Below are 12,354 nucleotides of genomic sequence, written 5' to 3'. Positions count from 1 at the left end.
GTTCTTAGTCCAGCACTCCAGAACATTCAGCCTGGATGTTTCAAGTGTGAACCTGTGTCCACAGACATTAAATATAGTTCTGAAGTGGCTACATTTTAAAAAAGTGGATTTTTGTTTCAGGCCTGCTTCTTGGTTTCAAAGCAAAGACTTAGCTTGTAAAAGTCCTTATCCACAGTGTGGTTCAACTGGACCCAAGCCAACTGTAAATAAATCTGAGTCATATGAAATAAAGATTACATTAAGTAATAGTTTTACTAGGTTTAAGAATATACAGTAACATTATAAAATACTATTTAATGTTTGATTTGCCTTTGTTTACTACATCTCTACATGGCATTTTAGTCAGATCTTAATTTACTGTGTTAAACTGCTTCCAGCAAACTTGACCCCTATACCTGGCAAAATACCTGGATAAATTGCCCTGGAGTTTGTTTTCTGTTCTCAGCTCTCCAGGGGATGCTGCTGGCAGGTTGAGTCAAAGCACAGAGAGACGTTTGTCTCATTTATTTCTAGTATTTTGGATGCCAGTTTTAATACACTGCAAGAAAATGAACAGCTCAGAAAGAAGGATGATTATTTTTCTATGTTCAGTCAAAGCACATTTCCGACACCGGTTCACAGAAAAAACCAAAACAGAAACAAAACAATAAACAAACAAAAAAAAACCCAACAAAGAAACCCCAACACAAAGAAAAACCCCACCACTTTTCCCAACTTCAACTACACCTACTTGCATAACCATTTAGTACTCGCACTCAAAGGCCATGCAAAGATGTCACAAGTTCAGCCTCAACCTAGGTGTGAATTCTGATTTAGGAGATCTTGGCAGTCATGTAAGAAAAACTCATGATAAAATGTTTGTCATTTGCCATCTACTACCCCACTAAAAGTGGTTTTAAATTGTCACGCATCTATCTTCCCCAGAATCAGAAGCCATACAAATGAGATCACAACCAATAGAGTTTACATTCAGCATCTACAGGGACAAGAGGGAGTCTGGAGCCACTGGGTAAGGGGGAATAACCCAAAGCAAACCCAAAACAAATAAAACTCCACCAGCATATGGCAAGTGGCTACAGAAATAAGATGCATGCTAGCTAATTAGTAAGTCTTTCACCACACAAATAAATACACATTCACAGGACTCTGCACCTATATGTTATGTGAATACCACACACATAAAGCAGCTAAGAAATTTTTTGTTAAACATTTCTTCATTTTCATTTCCTTTTAGACCAACATGAAAATAGAATGTTTATGGCTGATAACTTTCCTGGTCTTTGAGGGCATAACACACTGAAATAACGAAATATTTTAAATCCACATGCATGCACTATCAATAAATTTATCATACTAAAATAGTTGCACATATTCTATGCATCGAGGCAGAGAGAAAGTCTGGCTAATATGCACATGGGGAACATTTGCAAATAACATAACAGAGCACAATAATTGTCTGTAGTATCTCAATGAGACCATGAGTCTTTCTGTGCTAGGTATTGTATGAATGCATAGTAAGAGCACATGCAGGTCATGCTGAGCTTACTAATTTAGGCTGTTCATGAAACAAAGGTTTACAGTGAAATTATTAATACCACATCCTTAAAAGTGGAGGTCTAAGGCATTTATCCCTGCCACAAAATGGAACTGTGATCTAGGGAAGATCACGAGCGCATTGTTTAAAAGAAATACATATTTTCAATATAAATTTTTCACAACATTTAAAGAAAATTTACATCAGCACAAAATTACATATTCCACCAGCATTTATTACTCTCAGTTTATGATCTTATATATATTAAGGTGTCTATATGGATTTAGGGAAAAAAGGATACATCAATCCAGGATGTTAAGAATAATGTATTTAAATAAGCACTGTGTTTGTTAAATACAACTAATGGAACCCAATAGCTCCAACAACGTCTTTACTACAGGTGTACAAGAAATAACATTTTCTGCCCCCTTAGAAAATTGCTTGGAAGAGTCAGTCCTGTCTTCTCTAGTCATCATTGATTTTTGTAGGAAAAAATAACAGGCTCTTGTTCTCTCTTTGCTAAACTAACAAAACTGTCTAAGACTTCTATAGTTTCTCTACAATGCATCACATCTTACCTAAGTCCCCAAGGTTATAACTAACAGTCTAAAACATACAGAGACTCAATGACACTGATCCTGACTCAAAACTCACTTATACACATGCTACTGGGAAATACACTTTACTGTAGAGGACCCTTTAGATTTAGAGGAATCTGAAGATTCTCTCTCTCTCACTCCAGGAACATAAAGCATTGCTGCAACATGCCTTTTAATGCTAAACTAAAAATGCAGCATGGGTCAGGAAGAAATGCTAACCCTGTCTTTCCCCCAGTCCACAATTCATCTTTACCCACTAATAACAATGGGAAGAACATGCTTGAACCAAATTGTCACCTATTTAAAATCAGGGTACCTCATGAACTGTCCATGGCTGACAAACCACAGGCAAGAAAATCCCACTGCCTCTTTCAAGGCCGCTCCCTGACTAGTGTCAGGAGACAATGGAAATATATTCCCATATATCTCTAATTAACAGAAAAAACCACAAACTATCAGGGATTACTTGAAAATATTCACAACAGCGAAAGGTCTGGATCAGTTGTTTAACAGCCTGACATGCCCCAGAGGCACGTGGTAAGAAACATCATGACACCCAGTCACCCCACCCTGGATGTGCCCTGGAAACAGTACTTGGAGCTCTGGAGGACACGGAGTCATAGGAACATTTTGAAACAAGAGGCAAGCCATTGGTGCAGAGAAGCTACAAATCAGACTTTCTGGGCAGATGGCACTGCAAGCTTGCAAGCTGATGGCAGATGGAAGCGAGAGCTTGGATACGGCGAAAAATTCAGTTGCAAACTAATGAGGTATGTTAAGATGCTAGAGACAACTACTCCTCTTTCCTCATCCCTCTGCCTTAAGTGAGGGTCAGGTCAATTCCTCCCACAGAAATCTACCCAGAGCCATAAAGAAAAGGTAGTTTGGTTTCCTTCCAAGAGGAAGCCATCCAGAGAGTTACTCAATACCAAATAAATACAAGATTCATAATTCAAAAATCCCAAGCTCACATAAAATTTCTGAAGTCCAGAGCCTTCTACATACATTCTTCAAGCCCTCTAGCCTCCAAGACAATATAAAGACCAATATCTTATCACAGCAGAGAAGCTTTCAGCAATGGGGAAGTTTAAAGCCAGGAATGATCTTTAATAGAAAAATGCTACAGAGCACATTTGGTCCCTGTCCAGACTAGAACTAAGGTTGGCTTGGTGCTCCCAAGGCTCCACTTCCTTCCTGCAGCTGACCTACAGTTCCCAGCTGCTATGGGACAGAGAAAATCTATAACTCTTCATGATTGCAGAATATTAGTATCAGAAAATATGTGGAGCACCTCTTAAGATATTCAAGATTATCCTCTTGATAAGTCCTCTGACACAAAACCCACAACTTTTCTTCTCTAGTTACACACACACAAGTGTATGTTCTTGTCCTCTTTCAAAATCCCCTGGTTCTTTTTTAAAGCAGCACTGCTGAGACTGTAGCATTTTTTCTCTTCTGAGAAAATATACATTTTCTCACAATACATTGCCCCAGATACATTATCAATGTTTCCAGAAGAACACAATACAAAATTATCTACTTCAACAAATGAGTCTAATCTCAAATAGTGTAGACTACGTGAGTTTATAGAAGATAGCAGCTCTCACAAGCTTCCAACATTACTTCTAGAAGCTTATTTGGGAGTTTTTATCCCAAGATATATTACAAAGGGTGAGCCTTGCTTGCCAGTGTCATGAAGTGCAAGGAACTCCTGGTCTTATTAACTTCTATAGCTGCCATTTCTAACACTTGGGACTTTTATTTTTTTTACTTACATGTAAGTAAGAAAATCCAGTGAAATGGTAAATATATTAACTTCACTGAAAGCCTTTGGAAAAAGGGAGGTAAAGCTGCAGACTTGTGTGGGAAGCTAATGAAAAGGGAGCACAGCAATGACACAAGGGATTAACAGGCTCTCAGCAAGAACCTGCATTTCTCAAGGTAGTATGAAATTCTTGTATCCTAAACACACATATAAAAACATCCACATAGCAAAATAAAACTGCTATATACCGTACACACAGCCATGCAGTGGTACAGCCCCTCATGCTTAGAGCAGACACAGAAATGACACAGGTAATAATAAATACATCTCATAAAGGAGCCTACAGGGAGCCATGTATTCATATGCCAACTGAAAATCCACACTCTCACCAATCTTCTATGCAATCTCCATCAAGTCTCTTGACCTTTCCTGGGACTTCTCTCTCTGTAGTCATGTGATTACACAAGCTACATTCCCACAGAGACGAGCTATATTACTTGCTCCTTTCTGATAGGCGCTCGATCATTGCTACCCTCCCATTACATGACAAATCTCAATCCCTGGCTACCAGACAAGAATGAAAAAAAATAAATAGAAAAAAACACTAAAAAAAAACCAAAAACCACCAACAAAGAATGCTAACCCAAATCTACAGAAGTTCTTACTGGGCAATAACAATAATGGGTTTTTATGGGCCCACTCCTGCCCCACAAACACCAACTCCAGCTGTTTTCAGATGTTCCTTTTATTTGCAGCTTACATCTAGTCACTCCTACAAGAATCTCAATTCCTCCTTCAGCTGCAGAAGATACACAGTGATAAGCAGTACATAACTGCAGAATAACAGGAAGTGATTAAAAATGCTACAACTGCAATCCTGTGACAGATTTGATCTGTAAATCTGTGTTCTCACTGAAGAAACACTTTTTAAATGAAAGACTACTACCAATACTGTGATTAGACATTATTAATTTAATGCAAGTATTGTGATATTTTTCTTAAAACTTCAGCATCCTGAGGCATATTTGGGCCTCCTTTGTGTCCATCTCTCATGGTTACAGAGAAAAATGCACCTCAGAGACCTGAATTTCCAAAAGCACGTCAAAATGACCCAGCTGTATTTATCTATTCCAACTGTTCTTCAAGTAATGACTTACATCATTATTAAACTTATGACTTTAGAAGAATGGAGGAAGCGGAACTATTTGTTTTAAACACATGAAGTAGTCAGTATTGCTTCTGCAATTCCAATTCACATGCAAGCATGTTTTTGCCTTTGTTGTTTTATAATATTGTGAAAAAGTTCTCATTCATGCTAAATGGAAGTGTCCATCAGAACTTTGACAGGTATCTTTTTGATCTATCTTCTATAATTTTTGCTGCCTTGACTCCAAGTGTGCTGCCAAGTACGTGCTCAGACATGATCACACTATGCATTCACATATATGGAGGAAAATGAAAGAGGAGTGACAAAGAGTAGTATTTTCTGACTATTCATCAAGAACCATTATGTGTTTCCAAAAGGTCCTTTTTGTGTTCTTTCTTGTTTGTGAACAACTTTGACAGATAAATCAAGAGCATCATAAGGTTACAGGTGCAGAACAAAGCAAACCAACCCACAAAAGTTCTTAACAAAAACACAGGGAAGTTCTTGGACATCAAAAGGATATAGTTAAAACTTTTGGACCCATATATTTTGAGCTGAGTTCTTCTAGTTCTCTCTCAGGAGTGTATAAGCACACTAGTGATCCTCAATCCACACAACTGGCACCTCAGTATTACAACAAACGTGTAAGTGAGGGCAGGAATACTGCTCCAAACTCTCCTACTGCCTGGGGCTGACAGTATCCTAGAGCTCATGCTGACACTGTTGGTGAGAAGGCACACACTCCAGTGCTATCACAGAGTTGATCAAAGAGTTACATTAAAAAAAAATAAATCTGAACTTTAAATTAACTTGGCTAGTGCCATTGGCAAAATGTCTCATCTCCCACACACCATAAACCACACAGAGGCAAGGAGAGAGAGAGAAAGGAAATACACACTAGAAAGACAGATGGGAAGATGAAAGCATTGTGGACTAACACTGATACTAAAATGCATCATCTATTCCTGCCCTCAATCAATTCATTTTGTCTGGCCAAGACAGACATCCTGAAGTAAAATGGATTCCAGGGTTTCCATATCACTTACCTCATCAACCCCCTCCACACAACATAAATTCCTACTCTGAATACACAGTTTATCACTAAACTAGCAAACCATGATTAACTGTGATGGTAATGAACATAAATCACTGAGCTCAGATGCCATCTGAAACACTGCATGTTTAGCTACCCATAGTTTTAAGAGGAGCACACCTCACATGACTTGTGCAATATACACACATCAGCTGGACAGAAATAAATAATCACCAAAGGAACAAAACTACAGAAATTGAATTGTCGGCACTAGCCTCACAATGACCCCAAAACATTCCTTTATCTGAACATTACCTTTTGCCTTTAATACATAAAATTGTGTCATTATGTAACACAATAAACCTTATTTCTACACAGAACAGTCCTGGTTTGCAGGAGTTTTTTTTAATTTTAACACTGATGTTTATACATCACTGCAGCTCGGTCATGACAAAACTACCCAACACATCTTAAGAGCTTATAGGACATTATAAGCATTATTACAAAGTTGTCCCATCTTACCTGGCTCTGTACAGTTCTCTTCATGTGTCCCATTAGGTGATGCCATCAACCTTCTATTTCTCCACATTCCTGATACAATGCCTCTGTCTGGAACAGCTGATTCTTGGCCTACATTAAATAAAAAGACATTATGCCCACTAGCACTAATTTTTTCCTCCATCATCCTAGCTAGACTACGTGTGCCCCCTAACAAGGAGCATGGACAGACCATCAGAATGCAAATGGGGAAAAATCCAAGGTGTGACCAGAGCACATGCCAACAGACATGTGCTAGGTGCTCCTAGCTCCAAAGGGTGCAACTAGGCAGCATATCCAAGCTGTTGGCATGTTCTGGCTATCATAACTATCAGAACACTTGGCTGTGACCCACAGCAGGAAAATATTCAGCAGCAAGCAAATGCTGAAGCCTGTACCTGTGAAAGTCAACACTTGCAGCTCCTATAGATGAAACCAGCCCAGCTATGCTGACATGAGCAAAAATCACACTTCCATTTAGTCATCTGTACTTGCACATATTACATTACTGCTTTCATGAAAAAATAAAGTGCATATGGATATGTTCCAGTTACATTTTAGTTTATTCTGAACTTTTCAGTCTTGGGTATGCTTAATAATATCAAACCGTTCATAATTTGTCAAAGAAAATGGAAATCACACTGAATTCTCACAAGCCTTAAAAAAATAAAAACTTTTTTAGAAGTCAATGGAGCTTTTGGCAAAACACATATTCCAGAAGCGTTCTCAATGAAACCTGTTAAATAAAGTACAGGAGCACTTGTGAGATCATGTACCGTATGCAATTATAATAACCAAAGAAAGAATAGAACCTCTTAATTAAACCACTTCCACCTCAACCTTATCCATTTCACATGAACATATTGCAATAACAACAAAAATTCTTCCTTGGCCAATTTTAGAGTTTATACTGTCATCACATAATGCCTGTGTTTTCTTAGTGACTCCTGGGAAAAGAAATTGTGTTTGGAAGTTAGTTTTTCCAGAGTAAAATATTCTGAACCACAATTGCAAGAAACATAGACAACAGATGGTCAGTGTTTATGGATAATATGTACCGCAAATTAGCCAGCTGAAAAAAAAAACCCCACCTGATGCAGCATACTATCAAAAATTAGGTTATGAGGGATTTAGCTGATAGCCCAGGAGATTAAAAACTTTCATTAGTCATGACATTTTTCATGAAAACCTAAAAAAGTTGTGGAAAACAACAACTGCAACAAAAAAAAAACTTCAAGCTATGCAAACATATCCATAACCTCATTACTTGTTTCAAAGTTGGAAAAAACAAATTGAAAGTTTTAAGATGAGCAATATGCTAATACGGTCTAAGGCACCAAATTCTTATATGGATGGCTTGTTGCCATCCTAGATACAGCTCAAACAAGCCAGGCAATAATTTAAGCACAAGAGCATTACAAACTATGACAAGTTTCAGCAGATTTTTCTTCCCTAAAGCACACACTCAAACTTCAGCTTTAATTTAAGCAGATGACCCATTCTAATTGTGCTGAAATCTGAGTTTCTTATATTAAGTGTAGATGCTCAGTCGATTTTGTTCTTAAATCTTCAAGGACTGTTGGCAGCCGTACCTAGAGACCCAAGTGCTGTCCCAGAAGCCTTAGACTTTGCATTTGAGGGATGTGAAGCATATTGCAGGATGAGGGCTTGAAGCTGCACATTTACAGCCCAAACTGTGCCAGCAGGCAGAGGAACAAATGGGAATGATTTGGTTAATCATAAATGCATCAGTTTACCAATAGAGCACATGCACAAATGATGCAAAAGACTCTGCTATAATATGCAAGATTAGCACCATTCCTAGCCTAAAACGCAGAATTTTCTGTCACATCTATACTGTAAAGGGGAGAGAGGTGTTGGGGGTGCGTGTGAGACTGAGAAAAGAAGCAGGTATAGCTGATGGAGCTTTACAACCTAAGGACAAAACGAAAGGCAGCCCGAAGTTGCAGAAGGTGCACTACAGGCGGCTGGAGAGAACTCCGCTCCAACGCAACGGCAGGGGAGAAACTCCTCCAGGGCCGTTCCCAGGCACAAAGCTGCCCCGTGATGCCCGGTCTCTTCCCGAGCCGAGCGGGCCGGCGGGCTCGGGGAGCCCCGGACGAGCCGGCGCCAGCGGCGCAGCTTCCCCCTGTCTCCGGGCCGGGGCCGCGCATCCGCCCGGCGCGGGGCTTTCTCCCGAGGAACCCGCGCTGCTCCCCCGCCCCGTCCGCACGCCGGGCCATTCCCACTGGGACACCCCACACGGGAACAGCCGCCGCTTGACGCCGCCAAACCCCGGGGCGGCTGCAGCCCCCGGGCCGCCCCAGCCGCCCGGCCGGCCCTGCCGGGCTCCGCCGGTCCCGCCGCCGCTGCCACTCACCCGCTCTGGAGAGCAGGCTGGACATGCACCAGGCGAAGAAGAGGATGGCGCAGATGAAGCCCAGCTGCTGCAGCAGCATCTCCCGCCTCTTGCGAACTTTCCTCAGCATAAGCAGCATGGTCTTCGGAGGGGCGAGCGGCGTCTCCTCCAGCTCCATCGGAGCGAGCGCGGGCACCGAGGGGGCGCCCGGTGGGTCGGTGGGAGAGCGGGGAATCACTGCCGGCGGCTTCCCGCGGACGGCTCCATTTCGGTCGGGCTGCAGCGCGAAGAGAAGCCGATGCCCAGGGCCTCAGGTCGGCAGCGGCGCAGGGAGGGAGAGGCAGGTGGCGGCGGGCGGGAGGCGGCGGCAGCCCGGAGCGGGGGGGGAGGCGTCGCGCTCAGGGCCCGGGCTGAGCCCCGCGCCCCATGGCCGGCGGCGGAGGAAGCGGCGCGGCGGCGCCCCGCGCTCCTCGGGCAGCGGCTGCCCCACAGCGCGCCGCGGGCTGCGAGTCAGCGCCGAGGGACGGACACATCCATGCGGCTCCCCGCCCGCCCGGCCGGCCAAGTTTGAAGTTTATCCCTTCCCTTGCTCCCTCCCTCCCCCGCCGCCAGCCGGAGGCGGCAGGTGGGCGACTCAGCCGCGGCGCTGAGAGCGGCTGCCAAAGCGCGCTGAGCGCGGCGCCGGGCGGGCACTCAGCCCCGGCGGGCGGCTCGGCCCCTTCTCCCCGCCCCTCTCCCGCAACTTTCTGGGTGCTCCTCCAGCGCCCATGGCAACGCGCATGTGCCCTCCCCCACGGGCGGGCTGTGGGGAAGGAATTAACTGGTGGAATGAATCCGCTCCCCTAAAGGGCGCAGCAATGCCCCGCTCTCGCTGTGGCGCTCGGCGGCCCCGCGCGGAGGGCGGCGGGCAGCGGTAGGTGCCGAGGTGCGGGGCCGGGGCCCGAGGGGCTGCAGCGCGCACGAACGCGAGCGGCGCCCCGGGGCTGGCGGGGAGCTCCGGCGGCTCGGGGCTCATCCACCTGTTCCGGGAGATGCCTTTCAAGATGGGCTTCCATGGGGAGAATGGCGCTTCTGCGAGCGGTCTGCGCTACAACGAACGCGTGGTGTTTAGGATGACAAATTAATGACCCATTTTGTGAAATGGTGGTTAGTTCCAGGCTGTGCCGCGGCGATTTAATTTCTTTTTTTAACTAAAATTTTATGTTTACATTAATTAAGTGGTTACTGTTAGCCAACGAGTGGTGGGAACTTCCTCCTACAGCACGCACATCGGTTCTGTATTCCTCCCAGAAACGCATGAGGAAGCACATGTAGACAAAACAGGATTAACTCATCTGATCTTCTTTTCAATACAGCATTTGGTTTACAACAGAAGGCCTTTCAGGTGATTCCCTCTGGATCACTGTCTATGTTCTTCAGAATATGCAACACGTATCTGGCATTGTTTGTCATGGTTTCAGGATTATAATACTAACAGCCTACATAAACAAATAATCACAAATAAAATACCACCTTTCCTCTGTTTTTCCATAGTTCCAATGTGTTTTCTAGTTTTCCTTGTGAATTCTATCCACCACAGTAAGATGCAGAGTGCTCAGGATGCTCTGGTACACGGTGCATGTGAAATTTCTCTGGATCTATGCCGAAGACTGCCAATTGTCTCAAGTGCAGAAGGCATTACTCAAGCTGGAGAACCAAAGAGGAACAGTGGTGTTAACACTGTTGCTTCTGTGCATGCAGGTAGCTACAGAAACTTGAGTATCTTAACTGTCTAAGCTCCACAGGCACCTAGGCTCTGGTAAGCTTTTGACGTTCTGATTTACATTAAAGCAGGAAAACAACTGCATGTCAGAAGAATGGCACTGAGATGTTCCAGTCTCCTCTCTTTCATTCCCTTTATGGCTGCTGAGAGAGGAGAAGTAACTGTGAGAGTACTTACCTACTACAAAAAATAGTAATTGAGAAGATTACAAATCAGGTTATATCTCTTGATTTCTCTCCATGGCCATATAGGAAACCTTAAAGTTGAACAGTGAAAGGTATCTCTGACTGAAAGAATTTATGGGTTAATTAGACACAGAGGCGATGGAAGCTGAATAAAGGCAACAGAAGGTTTTAGATCAGCACCTTTATTTATAGTGGACTTGAATTTTTCATTGAAGACCTTTAAGTTCCAGTGAAGGTGTTGGTTGGCTGTGTCAGTAGAGGTGCCACTTTATAGCCTGTGGTAACAGCTGTGAGCTAATTCTTCATGTGGCTTTCCAACACCTCTTTTCAGGGACTAAAGCCTCCCCATCCACTCAAAGTAGCAATGCAAATATTAGTCTGCCATCCCCTTTTTGCATGTTTAATGAGAGTTGCAGTGCTGACAAGACTGTAGTTTTCTGTATGAAGATTTTATCTAGCAATAGAAGGATGGTGACATTGGAGGGGATTGGAGAGATTTGTTGGGTTTTCAATAAAATAAGTTTATAATCTGCTTAGAATAATGGAATCATTAAAGTTGTAAAAGATCATCTGTAAGATCATCAGTTTCAACCATTAACCCAGCAATGACATATTCACTACTAAACCATGTACCCGAGTGCCACATCTACACGTTTTTTGAACACTTCAGGGTTTGTGATTCCACCATTTCCCAGGAAAGCTTGTTCCAATGCCTGACCATTATTCGGTTGTAAGGTCTTCAAAGAGGCTGTTCTAATGGTTGTGTCTCTTCTCACAACTGATGAAAGTTGCTTGTGATTTTTATGTTTACTGTGTTCATTTATTTACTCTTTACACTGAAGACATTTCCAAAGCCATGGCACTCCTGATCTGTAGAGGTACTGATGTTAAGATGTGCAATGATAAGTTTGCCACACTTGAGGTAAATCTGTGTCTGGGACTGTTGTCTGGAGTTGAGGCTGTCATTCACAGATATTCCATATTTGTGTCAGTGTGTTGTTTACACAAAGACCGTGGAAGTGAACCATTGTTAGCGGTCCTGAGTTTCGCATGTGAGGGATTTTCATTAATTCTGTCAGGTCCTATGAACATCACATGGATCAAACCAAAGCACATGGTTAGTAACAGGAATGCAATTGCAATATTGCCTTACACATAGACTTTTTTTCCTTTTTTTCTGCTGTTACAAAGCTGTCTGGTTTAGAGTAAACAGTTAACTCTTTAACAGTTAAGAGTTAACTGTAGAAACTATAGTTGACTATAGAAATGCTGAAGCCTTCCCTGTCAACCACTGAAAGCAAGAAACAAGAGCCAAAACAGTGAAGAGTGCTTTTGTGAATCCCTTACAGAGGAGAAATCTGCTGCCCATGAAAGCAGTTCTCAGCCTGATGGTGTGTCTCTCCCTTTTCCTGTGTACACAAATGAGGCAGATC

General features: G+C 42.9%; 1 protein-coding gene across 1 annotated transcript in view; it reads right to left on the bottom strand.

Moving 5' to 3' along the window:
* Positions 1-9,667, bottom strand: part of SLC24A4 (solute carrier family 24 member 4) — an 82,865-nt gene extending 73,198 nt beyond the window's left edge. Inside the window, exons 1-2 of the mRNA XM_086893074.1 lie at positions 8,996-9,667; positions 6,601-6,708 (exon numbers count right to left, since the gene is read on the bottom strand). Of these exons, the coding sequence (XP_086749200.1) occupies positions 6,601-6,708; positions 8,996-9,152 (265 nt within the window). The 5' untranslated portion in view covers positions 9,153-9,667. The remainder of the gene's footprint in view (positions 1-6,600; positions 6,709-8,995) is intronic.
* Between the last annotated feature and the right edge of the window lie 2,687 nt (positions 9,668-12,354).

This window comes from Cyanistes caeruleus, chromosome 6, assembly GCF_971803275.1.
Source record: "Cyanistes caeruleus chromosome 6, bCyaCae1.hap1.1, whole genome shotgun sequence".
Taxonomy (NCBI): Eukaryota; Metazoa; Chordata; class Aves; order Passeriformes; family Paridae; genus Cyanistes; species Cyanistes caeruleus.
This window is presented reverse-complemented; position numbering and strand designations above follow the sequence as displayed.